General features: G+C 31.0%; 1 protein-coding gene across 1 annotated transcript; it reads right to left on the reverse strand.

Annotated features, from left to right (window-relative positions):
* Nucleotides 1-5,047: 5,047 nt before the first annotated feature.
* Nucleotides 5,048-9,244, reverse strand: LOC125850489 (transcriptional activator TAF-1-like). The gene is made up of 12 exons (XM_049530340.1): nt 9,083-9,244; nt 8,829-8,873; nt 8,656-8,748; nt 8,455-8,535; nt 7,657-7,713; nt 7,359-7,519; nt 7,078-7,126; nt 6,930-6,978; nt 6,198-6,418; nt 5,978-6,055; nt 5,724-5,849; nt 5,048-5,615 (listed from the first exon to the last, which is right to left on the reverse strand). Exons 1-12 carry the CDS (start codon nt 9,140-9,142, stop codon nt 5,382-5,384), a joined length of 1,254 nt encoding a protein of 417 aa, XP_049386297.1. The 5' UTR covers nt 9,143-9,244; the 3' UTR covers nt 5,048-5,381.
* Nucleotides 9,245-15,800: the final 6,556 nt, after the last annotated feature.

Below are 15,800 nucleotides of genomic sequence, written 5' to 3' on the forward strand. Positions count from 1 at the left end.
CAAGCAAAATAATTTACATAATACGTAGATGTAAATAATAATATTTTTACAAAAAGTTTTTTACACATCAATGATGGACATTCCCTTTTGAGACAACACATCCAACATATATCCAAACACAACTTTTACTTTCAAACGAAGGGTTATTTGATAGTTGATTAGATTTTAAAGTTATTACATGCATTAGTGATGTATATAAAAATTAATCATGGAGAAATTTATATATTATTTTATACTTAAATTAGTTATATAGGATTTGATTATTTATGTATTAGTCATTCCATCTACACATAATATTACTTGTGTGTGATTTAATACATGTATCCTTCTAATTATAAATCAAACAACCTTTTAGGACGTGCTTGGTACAGAAGAAAATATTTTTAAAATTTTTATATTTGGTTGATCAAAATATTTGAATAATAACTTTTCTTTAGGAGAAGTGAAGAACAGACTTCTTACAAATAAGGAAAATGATTACCGAAATAGAAAAAACAAGTTTCATAAGTGACTTCAAATTCATTATCTCTTTCTAAGTTCCATGGCCTCCTTGACCACCCCACTCCACCAAGGCCGACTCAACAACATTGGGGTCCTCAAGCGAAACTTAAGAGAGGGGCCTTAATATTTAATTTTTTCATCATATATACTTTTATTTAAAATCTACTTTTCTAACTATTTTAGATGCGAAGTCATTAAGTACTATTTTATAATCAATTTGTTTTAATAATTCCTTTTCAAATGATAATATAGCTAATTCATTCAATCTCTCTTGAGACATTATATTGTTGATCTTAAAGAAGATTTAATCAATTTTTTATTTCGAAAAAACTTCTTTCGACTGAGGCAATGGTTACAAGAATTGTGAACATTATTCTATAAGCAATATGTGTATTTGGAAAAGAATCAAGTCTTTTTATTAGAATGGAGATTTTCATTAGATCATTATCTTCTACTTGTATTGTTTCCCTTAACACTTTTAATTCAAAAAATAAATCAAGATCATCAATATCAGAATAACTATTATGTGTTAAAGAAAGTTTAAGGTTAAGCCAATATTTTTTTTTAATGAGATCATGTAGTGATCTCAATAATTTATCACTAAATAAGAAATCAAAAATATTTTCATATGCTTTAATTGGTTCAAATCTATTTTGAAGTGAAAAAACAGTTTGATCTACTCTACATATATAAAGCAATTAACTCTAAAAGATTCTTCAAGGGACTTTGTGATTTCGCTATCTATATTCTCATCAAATTGTTTCTTACGAAATTCAGGTTTATTTTCATCTCATATTCAATTTCCTTAGTAGAAATCATAACACTCATAGTACATATAATTTTTTTTAAAAATAACATATATAAGTAATTGTTTTTAAAAAATGAGAGCCCCAAAATATATGAGATCTCAAGCGATGACTTTAGTGGCCTAGGGATTAAGACGGCCCTGCACTCCACAATCATATTTTATCAATATTATATATAAATATGTTTAAGACAATTTTTGTTACTCACATATTAAACATTGTATGAAAAAATGTGAGAAAATTACTTAATTTTTAAAATAAATCACGAAAAATATCTTCGATCATACCAAGCACCAGTTGTTGATGTGACCACATCTATATCATCATATAAAAATAAATATAAGAGAAATTTTGTAATAGTACATGCATGAATATGTAGTGTATGTGAATAAAGCGAAATAGATACGTAAGTTCATATACAACCAAGCCTCAATTAAATGATTGATCAATTATAGCAAAAAGAATATTATCCATCTGTCTTATGCAAGTCAAAATCATAGTAAATGAAGTTCGAATTTCATGGGCATCAACATCATATATAGGTGTTACATATTAATCAATAAAAAATGATCGGTTAGAAAATCGTGAGGTTTTAAATTTTAATTTTTGACATAAGCAAGAAAAAATATATTATAATTATATAAATAGAGTTATTCAATATTTAATGATAAAGCTAGTTTTGTAAAATAACAACATATAGATCTTTCATACTATACGTTAAATTTCTTTGATTTTTTTATATTTTGAGGTGATTCCTTGGTAAAAATCTTAGTTTTGCTATTATTGATACATACGTCGTGCTGATAAGAATATTTAATAAAATTAATTAAGATACGCACATATTATCGCAAACAACCTAATTTTTATAAAAAAAGAAGTTGGAAATCATCACAAAGACATAGAGACAAGCATATATATGAAGCAATCTTTTTTATTGAAAAATATGGTGCGTTGTCTTGTGCATGAGAGTCTCATGTGCTTCTCCAACTTTTGCCCATCAAATATCAGACATTATTGTTTCCTCATCAAAAAAAGAAATAGTACTTCTTTAGATTTGTGCCATGTTCAAGATAGATATAAACTTTAAAAAATATGTTTTTATATAGTGTATATACATAAAGTTGGACTTTAAATTAGCTAAGTTCTATATTATTACTAGACATATGACAGTGTACGGTGTACTATTGAATAATTCATAATTTGACTTTAATTTGTGGTTGGACATTGAATGATTATTTTTTTCAAATATCGTCTTTACTTAGACAGATCTTGTTTTTATCAATGGTCTATATAATAAAATAACGTAAAACTACTCGACCCAAAATCTGAGGTATTAATTATTAACAAAGGTTTCGCAATTAATTGGTGATATTGAAATAATGAGATAATATCTCTGACTGTCACTTAACAATAAAACTTTTTCACAAAAAGTCACTCAAATTTTTTTTTTAACTCAAAAGTTACTTTATGAACTTTTTCACACAAATTCATTCAACTTTGATTTTTAACTCAAAAGATGTTCAACTATGGTAGTGTTTGATTGATTGGTGGTAGTAATTAAATAACTAATTTCTAAAATGATTTTGACATAACACAATACAATACATATCTAGTTGGTTGTATAAAAGTAATGACATATATATGTATAACTTATGGACATAATGCTTGATTGATTAGTGATAGTAATTAATAATAGGTGAATTATTATTTTAAGAAATCTCATTAATTCGGTAATTGGGCATTTATGAATTATTTTATGCGTGCGAGAAATGCGATATAGAATGTCATTTTCAAGTAATTCACGTGTAGTATGAGTAATCTCTTTATTACTCAATACATAGCACTCTTCTCATTATCGATCAATCACGAATAATAAATAATTAATAACTAGTATATGAATCAAACGAAACGATGCAATAATTGAATCCTCAACGTCAAAGAGAAATAGCTGCGCTCATAAATACAGGTAGCAAATTTTCATTTGGCACTATGAATGACTCACAACTTCAGTTTTCAATTCTTACGTCTCAAAACACACATATACAACACATGATGTTTGACACACAACACGTTGGATTATGACTAGGAAATAAAGTTTCAATCATTTTTTCGGATTTTCCTATTACAATATGCTAATATACTTATATCACTTGCTACGAAAATATTTTTCAAATGACAAATTGAAGGTTGTGGATATTTTTTCCTATTCATGTGGTTGTAATGGCATTTTAATTCCAAAGGAAAAGAAAACAACTCATAGGGGACAATATGCATACCAACATGGGTTGTGGTGCACTGGTGGGAGTGCTTCATCCTTAATCAGAGGTCTCGAGTTCAAGCCCTGGGTATGGAGAAAATCATGTTGGGAGCGCCACCCCCGAATGTGCCCTGCAGAGCGTGATCCAGATTTAGTCGGAACTCCAATGTGGGCTCTGAACACCGAGTGGGAAACCAAAAAAAAAAAAGGGACAATATGCATGATGGTTACGAACAATGGCAAAAGTAGAATTTTCACTGAAAAATTAAAATATAAATAAATAAGTACATGAACTCACGAAGTCAAGAGAATTATATATATATCAACTTGTCCAAATTAACAAACGCAGGTCAAATGGTCGTTTATCCATTTAAATCATAGTTTTTCTTATTTAGTAAGTTGATAAGCTTTGAACGATTTACCACTAGCTAATTCTTTCTCTTAAAAAGAAAAAACTAATCGTTGGGAATAAAAAAGACTTAGCCAATTAATATATATATATTGGCTAGTTTGTACGTATAAAGTTCTCCCATATATTATTATTCATATTCACATTTTCATCCTAAGAAAATTCATTTTTTTTGTTATTATATCTTTTTTGTGTTCATTCAAAATAAAAAAGATGATAGTAAAGTGGATTCTTGTAAGTGAATTGAATATAAATTCAGCTAAGAGAATTCGAATGAACCCTTAGCTCCGACCCTAATTACAAAAGACCATATAAGCAAATATCAACTAATTCGGATTAAAGTTTCAATGGCTAATATTACACTCACATTAGATCCTTGTGATTGTTCAACAGTTTTTTGGTCAATCATATACATGTGGCTTTGACATGAATCATCTATACGTGTGGACAGATTGAAATAAATACGTGGGTTTGATATATATATACATATACACACACTCAAGTATATTTACATCTCAGTCAATATTTGATTGGTTAATTAATTAATCACATAGAAAGAATATAATCTATCATTGTCATATATAATAAGGTCAAAATCATAGTAAAATTAAGAAGTTGGAAAAGGTATGGAAGCCAATATTTTTAAATAATTGGTGCATGGGAGCGTTTTATAGTTTACCATGTGCTTCTCTAACTTTGGCCCATAAAATATAAATACACACTCCTCATCTAGTCTTAGCTAAAATAAAAAATAATTGTTTAGATCTGTCATGTTCACAGAGTACATAGACTTGCTACATAAATCATACACGTTCTCTAAATTATTTTAATATCGTAATTTGTAATCATAGTACAACACATTTCTTGAACAAAGTCCTTCATCCTCTTTGCAAATGCACCTCCCTATTCCAAATTACTCTACTTTATATTATGAAGAAAAAAAGGGGGTAATTGGAATTAACATTATAGGAATTAATATATTAAGCAAGATAATGCGTAAGATAAAAGAGTGTTACAATCTTCTAGTTATTGATGGTTAGAGAAGAAGAATAGTTTGTCCAACTAAGGAACCAGTAACATCATAAACATACTGCATTTATTTATCAAATATGAAGCTCACTTTCATCGTCCAAACCAAAACATTTCGGTTCCATAGTCAAGTGTCGAACACTAAACTTTACATACGCTATTATAGCCACATTCAACTCAGAAATGAGAAAAAGAGCACACATCGGTTCTACTGACCTGTAAACTACAATTAGGTAGGTAAAATTAGAAATCTTGCAACTTCCGTAATCCTATTCAGTTGTTCCTCTCCCGTAGTTAGCAGTAATTTTGGACTTAAAATTACGCCAAAATTACACAATCAGACTAAATTTTAACATCTCAAATTAAAGTAAGGGTTTCATCACCCAGCTGCTACTGCATCACTTCTGGGGCTGGTATCAAGTAGTTGATGAAGCTTTGCTCCAGAGCTGTTGTTCTCATAAACTTCACCCTCCTCGTTTGTTGTATCCGAGGAACCTGAGTTGTTCACTCTTGCTAGCAGGTTTACTGTGCCTACAGGTTGCAGTCTCTTATCATCAATCTTACCTAAACTCACTTCTTCGGTCTGTCCTAGCTCTTCATTTTTCAGTCTCTCCTGTGCAATCCAAACAAGGATTAACATTCCAAACACAACCTATAGGGTAATGATTCAACAATTGGTAAAAGAAACTGCAAGAGAATCTGAAATGGGACAAGCTTATACCATTAAAGCAGCATTGTCTAGCTTCAGTTTCTCCGAGTTCTCCATTAATTTGTTTATCTCGGATCTGAGTGTCAAGTTCTCTCCTGTTAAAGCCTGAACTCGTATTAACAATTCTTCAGCTTCAGCCTGAAGGGAGAGAGAAATAAGGAACAGTTTAGAGATTAGAATGGTAGTTAGCCATACTTAAAACATCGGCTACATAAATGTATCAATAACCATTGCTTCTATATGCCGTATGCACACTACCCACTTACCTGTTTTCTCAATCTCGATCGCCTTGCAGATTCCCGATTAGACTGTTTCCTTTTCTCCCGCTTCAGCTCACGCTCATTCTGAACATAGTTACATATGGTAGGAATTAGATTCAGACGGGAAAAACATTCCCAGAAAATTCAGGAAGAATCATACAGACATGTGGAGGTCGCTGTGAAAAAATAAATAAATAAAATTTCACCTGGTACTTGTGCTATATACCTGTAACCAGGTTTCATTAGGCAGTGCAGGGCTGAGTGGTGAACCATTAGTTGGGCTAGATTTCATATGTGCACTGGCAGGATTTCTCATTTCCAAAGTTGTCATGCAAGGAGAAAGTACTGTTCCCGTCATTTTCGCTGCAATAACGATTGCCTTCTCACCATCATCATTTACTTCCCCAGAAGGTTGACATCTTCGTGAGTGACTCTTATCATCACCAGCTGTTTAAAATCGAAGAACTGACAGATCAGAAAATGAAATCAAGCAAATTACTTTGAATATAAATCCAGAAAAGATAACAGTTATAAAAAAAAGGTTTAATATCTATAGCACAATGTGGAAAACAATGTTGATGAATACACAATAAGTCCCCCAACATAACAAATACACGCTAAAACCAGAAGTAGGTGAAAATATCAAGAAGAAAAAGGTCCAGAAGTTTGATCAACATCACTTCCCAGACATTTCTATTAGAGGTTAAACGCTGAATTCATCAAAGCTACAAACCTTTAATCAAGAATGCCCTATGTCATTCTGCAATGTCACGTGACTAGATAAGTACTTTCTTTGCTTGATGCATACGGAAATAGTCAAAAGCCTCCATAAAATACTCAAGTATGAAACAATTGGAAATTGGAAAGAAATTTCAGCCTGATGCAAAGTTCTTTCACTATTTCTTCTCTCTTCTACACTGTCAATTGAATAAAGAACTGAGAAAGATTAAACTCTTACAGTTATCAGGAGTTGTCTCACAGCTCCTTTTCTTACTTCTCTCACTGACCTAGAATACAAGAAGAATATCAGTATCCACTGCTTCCATTCGATGCAAATGAATCTACTAAATTGAGATGCATAGATTTATCATCAGAAAAGAACAAACCCCAGCTCCATTTGTGTCACTTCCATCAGTTGAACCTTCAGTTTCCCCACTGGACACAACACGAAAACAGAAAGTTGGTTTAACTTGTTCAAGAAGAAAAATTACAAAATATTGTCCATAATGCAGACCAGAATTGAAAAATAATCAGATTCTGTGAAAGTCGAGCATTGCACTGAAATAACTGAACAAGACCTTTTAACTTTTTTTTGCAATTGAAAATGATCTTTGATTTCCTTTCGCGTGACACAAATGATCTTTAATACTAATGATAACTAACAGACCTTTGAGAATGTCCATTGTCTGTTCCACCCTCAACATTGTCAGTGCTGCCATTTCCAAGTGACATTGCCAGGCCCTCAAATTCCTTCAGTTTAGTCACCAAGCCTCGATCAGAATTTCCCAAGGACTTGGCAGACGCATCTAAACTCAAAGAAGCACCATCCTACACAATGTAGAGTGATTTAGCCTTTATTGAATTCCTGGGCCATACAGTGACTAACAGCAACAGCGTAACGCCATTCTGGAAATAAATAAGTTCATATATACTGAAAGGCTTTAAGAACAAACTGGCATACATACCATGGCTTGGCTGACAACAGGAGATGTCGCAATCACATGACCTGGAGGATGAGGTCCCTGAAATTATTTTTAAAAAATAAAACAAAACAAAAATACAATCAGTAAGAGAGCCAATACATTGTCAATAGTGTAACATTATGCAGATATGCAGTCATATGCTGAATACATGCATTGTCAAAAAAGAAGTAATCTCAGATACAAATGTAACACTTAAAGGAGTCGAACCAAAAAAATCCCATTTTCCCCAAAGACAAAGGAAACAAGTAAAGGTAGTTCAAATGTTTATACAAAAACTTCAATAAATGATGAACACGAAGTCATATTCCCAATGTGTTAATTTTCAGGTGACTAACACAACCAAAACGAGATCCTATTGCATCATCATCTTAAGGGACATAGAAAATACCCCAACTTCCATTCCAAAAGATTAGTGTGCTTATAATGACGCAGATACTTAATAAGATTATTATTTAATTTCAAGGGTAATTCCTGAATCAGTTGGTTATACAACTGTTAAAACTGTTTAGTTTGTCCTACAAGTTACTTGTCTGCAGTTCATACAAGAAATCAATCCATCCAAGTAGCTAGTCAATGCCCTGAAGTCTAAACAAAATCTGATATCATATCTAAGTGTCAAGTTCAGCAACATTGACACATATCAGCGCTCTAACTATGGTTCCACCAGTGCCCTGATCACAAATTCCAGGTTAAAGAACTTCGCCAAAAATAATAGAAATCAAGGAGCATTTGTGACATTTAATATAAGATAGAAATAGAACTCTGGGAAAGCAAACTCACAATTGGAACTCCAGGATGTGCATAAACCCCACCATGAGCATATATTGCTGCATAAGGGGCACCATAAGGTGGTACCATAGGCTGTGAGAGTAAAGGACCATATTTAGTCATGAAGCACTTGAAGTCCGAGGATAAGTTACCTTGCAAAGCAATTAGTATAGTTCAACAACAAAAACAGAAACATTTCTGCCAGGAAAATACCTGTGGCCCCCACATATAAGGGTGGGGGGTATGACCAGGTGCAACTGCTGAATTGAAATATGCAGGTACAGCTACTCGAGGACCATAATATGCCTGAAACATTAACTAGTTAAACGCTTACGATAATTCATAAAACATTACAACTTTCAATATTAAACTATTTAGTTATTAACCTGCATGGCTGCCCAATCCGGATAGACATGGAGATTGCTCTGGTCCTGTCAATGTGATTAAAAACCGACTAGTCAGAGATGAAATTCTAAAACAGTTCACAACATATAAAAGGAATAGAAGAGTATATATCATGTATATGCACAAATCTAGGCTAAACTGATTCATATGGAGCCAAAGACCGTATCAATCACGGGTCAAGAAAGTCAAATGACTCACAGGCACTAAACCAATAATCATAATCAAATTTGCTTACCGGTGCAGGCGAGGATGGTTTCTCAAGCTTACAGGATTTCCCATCCTCACTGTTTCCCATGTATAAGGAACCAAGTAGATGTCGTACTAAATTAGAGGTGCAATCAGAATTTCCTTTTGTAGTCACTGATAAGAGTGTTGTCCCAATTAGAAAAGCAACCCTGTCAAAGAGAGAAACAGAATGTCACAACACAGACCACACGGTAATCCATACTTTATTCAAAAATATATTAAGGTATAGAGAATGTAGGCCAGAATACTGGGAAAACATATGATTCTCCGAATTTTCTCTAATCCATTGCAAGTTATAACAGTAAAAAGAAAATATAATATATTAGACAGAACCCAAAATAGCAAATATATTCATAGCATCACCATCAGAAACCAGTATAGCAACAGACACTGGCATGAATTTTTTCCAAGATTGACAGACTTGAGTACTTATGCCGTGAAACACACATCTGGAGACTGGACGGAACTTATTGCCTGCTGGCATACTAGTTACTATATTTTATTGCAGATCAGTCTTCACATGTGATCTTATCCCATTCCATGTGAGGTAACAGAGATGGCTTTCTATGACCACCACAACAACAAAACATACCCAATGGGGTCTGGGAGGCTAGAATGTATGCAGATCTTAACACTGCCTTTTGTAGGGTAGAGAGGTGGTTTCCAAAAGACCCTCGGCCCAAAAGAAGTGTAATCAAAGCAGGGTGGAAAGGGAAATATTGATAGCAGAATAACAAGATAAACAAAGCAAACTAGGTAACATATAATAGTAAAAAGGAAGGATAAGATCATATGTGAATATACTAGGTGAGACTACTAAATAAAGTAAAGATAAGAAGAAGAGACTAGCTCCCTGCCTCTCCCACGAAAAACGAGAAGTAAAAAGTTTAAATAAGCAGCAGTACAAGATATCCTGTGAAATTAGCTGACTTTGTTATCATAGGCCTAAATTGACAAGACTATGAGAAAATTTGTCCTCCGGATTCCGGAACCTAAAATCCAACCAACTATTACCGTGCATGTTATCTTGTGAAATTAGTCTTATTGGAGATTAAACACGTTATTTATAGTTTTCCCACTCGGCCATTTAAATTTCAACTATTTTTACCTCACAAAACACCATTCGCAAATTATGTATGTATTGATGCTGTTGCCCATAATTAATACTTTTAACACCTTACTCATCTGTCAACTGGTGTTCCTGAGTTCATCCGAGCTTGAAATTATATGCAGGATTAATTCGTATACACGTGATAGCGTAAAGTTCATTGACTTAAAAACTAACTACAAATAATTGTTTATACCACCCACTGGTTGAACAAGGAAAGGATAAGCTACAACATGTTAAACCATACTAGTAGATAGTAAAAAAATATTGATAACTTAAGCCTCTTCTTGATGTAGTAGCTTATACAGCCATTACTGTAAATACCTCTGACATTCTTTTCTCCTATTATAAATCCATTTCATTTTACCAAGTTCAATGTTAGCCAGATCCGTCAATTCTGTTCCACTTAATCCCTCTTGATTGGCCACATAACTTGTGGTAATGGAAAGTGAAATCATCATCGGACAAAAGAAAAGGTGAAATCTTTATCATGTTTATATCCAAAGGCCACTCTCTCTCCCCCAACCAAAGATATAATTCTAACCTCTCAATACCCTTAGATGATTTCCTCCATGTAGCATAAGGCCTCATCCCAGAGCCAGGCAAAAGCACAAGGCAAGGATTGAAATAACAGGCAAAAAAGAAGTAAATTTCTTGGTAAATTAACTTGCTTTCAAACTTCAAACAGGATCTACACCCCATAATCTCAGCTCAATACCACAATAGAGCAGGATACTCATTATATTGCTAAGTTCACACACATCCCATAACCCAAGGAGCAAGAAGAAAGGTAAGGGGCACATTAGTAACTTCACAGTCCCTACCTAGGAAACCGAGTAAAGACGCAAGCATGACAAAAGTTTGAATCTACAAGAAAATTTATGATTTAATGACAGATTTATCCCCGTCAGACCACCCAAATCACACCCAGTAACCATCAAATAAAAAAGTAGGTGGAATTCCAAATTACGTTTCGAAATTCAATATTCCCCCATAACTACTCTAAATTCAATAACATTCTCTTAAAACTCTTAATTTCTCACAGCTACACTCTGTCACTCTTTTTCCTTGTTTTCCAGTTACAAGTATATCTCAACTCAACTTTTTCTTATGAACCCAAAAATTAACAAGTGTCAAAAGATACGGCACAGAAATTTCAGGAGAATAACAGAGATCAAACTCTATTCAACTAAAAAAAAAAAAAAACTTGTGAGAAAGAGAAATTTGACATACCTTAAAACTGTAGAAGAGAAGACGAATTTTAGTAGTGAAAAGTTTCAGTGTTTGTGCATTCTTTGTGTATGCTTTCTCTCTCTAAAAGGAACTTGAAAAAAAAAAGGAGAGAAAGGGCGTGTGGCGTGAGCAAAAGATAGTAGAGAGAGAAACAGAAAGGGGGAAGAAAGAGGAGGAGCGCCAAGGCAACATTCCACGTCACGCAACACGTGTCCGTACTTTAAATAAAGCTTATATACATATTTTATACAAGGAAAAAGAGTTTGAAAAATATCTCTACTTTTAATCGGATTTGTTGTTGTGATACTAAACTTTCATGAGACCTATTACCTCTCTAGACTATTTAATACCGTACTTTTTACATACTGAACTATTTAATAGTGTATTTTAAAGGTATATATGTATCCACGTGAACACATTACTATTTATAATTTTGTATTTTTTTATTTTTTATGTCCACGTGGACAAATATATATGTTTAAAATACGGTAATAAATAATTTAGGGAGATAATAGGTCTTTGTGAAAGTTTAGTATCACAATAACAAATTCAACCAAAATTGAGATATTTTTTATACCCTTATCCCTTTTATATACTTACTATATATACGGTAACCTGAATCGTCTATATACGGGTTCTGTTATATCATACGTGGCCTCTCAACCCAAATTTGAAAAGGAAGCATGAGTTCAAAATCTTTAAGGCATCTCCAATCCAATTCTCTATTTTACTCTCTAAATATAGAGTTATCTTTTTTTTAGACAATCAACTCCAACCTAATTCTCTATTTTATTCTCTAAAAAATAATTTTTTTTCTCTCCTCAATATTATATTATTATTTCTATTTCATTCTTATTTTCTTATTTCATAATATAAATCATTTATTTCTTTTTTCTCAAATAATTACTTGATATAATTTTTAATGTGATATAAAAAAAAAATTTATTCTAAATTTTTAAATAACACAAATTGCAAGAAAATATAATATAATACATAAATTAGGGGACAAATTCAAATAAAAGTAACAATACAATTACATAAACACTCAATTTTTAAAATTATTATGTTGCTCGCATAAATGCTCTATTAATGCATTACGGAGTTCAAAATGAGCATTTTTATCCTTAATTTTTTTATGTCTAGCTAAAAATTGTTCAAACCGGAGATTTTCATCTATCACCATTTCTATAGTTGGAGTTGGAGCCTCTACGGCATCTGGAATTGGTGCATTGAGATCACGTTCATCCTCAATTATTATGTTGTGCAGTATAATACATGTAGTCATTATATCATGTAGCAGTTCCTTTCTCAAAAAACGTGACAGTCCTGCAATAATTGCAAAACGTCATTGCAAAACTCTAAATGCACGTTCAACATCTTTTCGGCACGATTCTTGTTTCATCGCGAAATATTTCTTTTGTTGGGAATGAGGATCACAAATAGTCTGAACAATTGTAGACCATTTAGGATATATACCATCAGCTAAATAATAACCCATATCGTATACCATCATAATTGTAGTCACAACCACAATCGCAATAATTCTCGGAATCATATCCTAATTTTTTTCGAATAGTGCTAAATCTGGAAACAACCTACCGGATTTCTAAATTATTGTTATGATCAATTAATTATTATTTTATGTATTATATTTTATCTTGTATTTAAATTATTATGTTATGTATTATACTGTATTGTTATCTTGTATTTAAATTATTATGTTATGTATTGTATTGTTATCTTGTATTTAAATTATCATATCATGTATTGTATTTATAAATTAAATTTTTTCATCTTGCCATTTTAATCTTGCGTATTCTTTATAATGAAACTTAATAATAAAATAAAATTTTATTATTCACGAAAATTAGAAAAAAAATTAAAATACTATTAATTTGAAATTAAAATAGTATATATTAAATAATATTTTAAAATATTATATTACATTTAAAAAAGAATTATGAATATTAGATATTTAATTAATAAAAAAAGAATTATATGTAAAATAACATGTTAATTAGAAAGTAATAGAAATAATAATAAAACAATGAAAAAGTGAAATAGAGAGTGTGAATAGTAGTTCTCCAAATTTGGAGAACTACTATTCAACTCTCTAAATTTGAAGAATAGAGGGTGATTTGGAGGTGGGTTGGAGTGTCCATTCTCTATTTTACTCTCCAAATATAGAGTATGGAGAGTAAAATAGAGGTGGGTTGGAGATGGTCTAAGTCGCGTACTAATATTTTTTAGTTTATGAATTTTAAATTATAATTATTTTTATTTATTTATATCTATTGAAGAAATGGTTTAATACAAATATAAGATTTGAATCAGAACAATTCAATTTTATTGAATTCGTAGTTAAAGGGATGGTTCCGCCCTAGTTAAATTTGTAAATATATTTCATGTCGACATTTGAAATATATAACGTATTTAGTTGATTATAAAAAATTATGATAAAGTGATTTTATTAGTCACTTTCGACTCATATTTTAGAGAGAAAAATAGATGTGTGTTTTTTAAGTGTTCATTTACATAGATTAGATCAAATATATTTTCTCATTAATTTATACACATTAATATTAATTAGAACAAGCGTAAGATTTTACGTTCAGTTGAGGTTAATATATAATTTATAGAATTGACATATTTTTATCTATGTAATATCTTTTTACTTACTTCTTTCTCTTTTGCTTTTGGGTTTTTAATTGTTATTTATTTGTATACCTCTGTCTGTGAAGAAATGTGGTGCTTGAAAACACGCATATAATTAAAGTTGATTTTAAGTTAATATTATACAAAATAAAAATAACTTTAAATATTTTTTCTACGTTTTGTACAGTGGAGTATTTTATTAAGCTAATAACTTCTATTTCCCTCTAGTATCAAAAAAGGAGCTCCTAAATGCTTTTTGAATAGATTCATTTTTTTTTTCAAACACTGAATAAAGGGAACCCTAGTTCGAATAAGACCAGTCACTCATTAATGAATTCGTATTATTAACCAGCTTGTGATTTATAATATTATATAGTACTTATTTGCCTTTTTATTTATTTAAAATAATTCTTTTAACATATTCATCACTCATATATAACTTGACTAATTTTTCCCTATATTTCTTTTTCGGTACGAGGATCTTTAATATAGCTAAAAAAATGTCCAAAAAACAAATTGGGACCTATAATAATAATAATGATAGTGAAATTAACAAAGACAAAACATGTATTCTCAATTAAGTCCAACTAATTTTTCCCTCTCATTATGTCATGGTTTTTGCTAAGTTTGTATTGGTTCAAATTGGTATCATATGGATGGTTAAATTTATTCTGAGAATGTAGAAATGGAGTGACTAATATTTAGATACATTAACTCATAAAGATTTCCTGAATTAAATTAAATGTGGACTAAGCAATGAACAAATGTTCAACTCACCCAACTCTTATAGGGCTTGCACAATATAAACTGAATACAAACATTAAACATTGTATTGTATTGTATAGTTAGTTTAAATATAATATTTGTTTTGAATGTAATTTAATTTTTATTATATTATATCGTTTAAATTCACTGTTAGATAGCGATGAAAAGACCCATTTTTTGTAACAACTAATTTAGTGTGATTCTGTCATTATCTTAATATTTTCTTTTCATTTTGTCGTTATTTATTATTTAATAATGCTATTTCATCTTTTAATTTTATCCCATCTTTTCATAGTACGTAGCTCTACCATGCACTCTATTTTTGAGTTTTTTCCTTCAAATTATGGATGTGTGACATTACATAACGAAGGAGAACGATACAATCTATTCAAATTTAGTGTTCCTTAAAATAATACAATACAATATGATACATTATGAAACAATACATAACAATCCTCCAAACAGTGTTAAGGGTCGTTTGGTATATGTGAATGTGATAAATAAAATTATCCATGTACTGAGATATATATATATATATAGAGAGAGAGAGAGAGAGAGAATTAGTTCCGTTCATATATATATGAGATAATTTATCATATTATAATAATATGAATGGAAACAGGGCCGGCTCTATGCTTTGGCAAATAAGGCTTTTGCCTTAGGCCCCAAATTTCGGGGGCCTCAAATTTATCAAGAATAAATTGTGTTAAAATTTCTATAGAAATAATTGATTATTTATGATAAAAAGTATAAAAAAATTTAAAATATATTATTTTACCCACTTTAACATATTTTGTACTTTGTTAAAAATAAGAATTAATAGTGAAAAGTGTTGAACAAAGTGAATTACAATTTTTTTTATTTCTTTTTAAATTTTAGTTTCAGGCATTACTACAAGCATATTAAAATGGGTATACCAAGTTATCAACTTCTTGTGTCAAATTAT

This window comes from Solanum stenotomum, chromosome 1 (assembly GCF_019186545.1).
Source record: "Solanum stenotomum isolate F172 chromosome 1, ASM1918654v1, whole genome shotgun sequence".
NCBI classification, from domain to species: domain Eukaryota; kingdom Viridiplantae; phylum Streptophyta; class Magnoliopsida; order Solanales; family Solanaceae; genus Solanum; species Solanum stenotomum.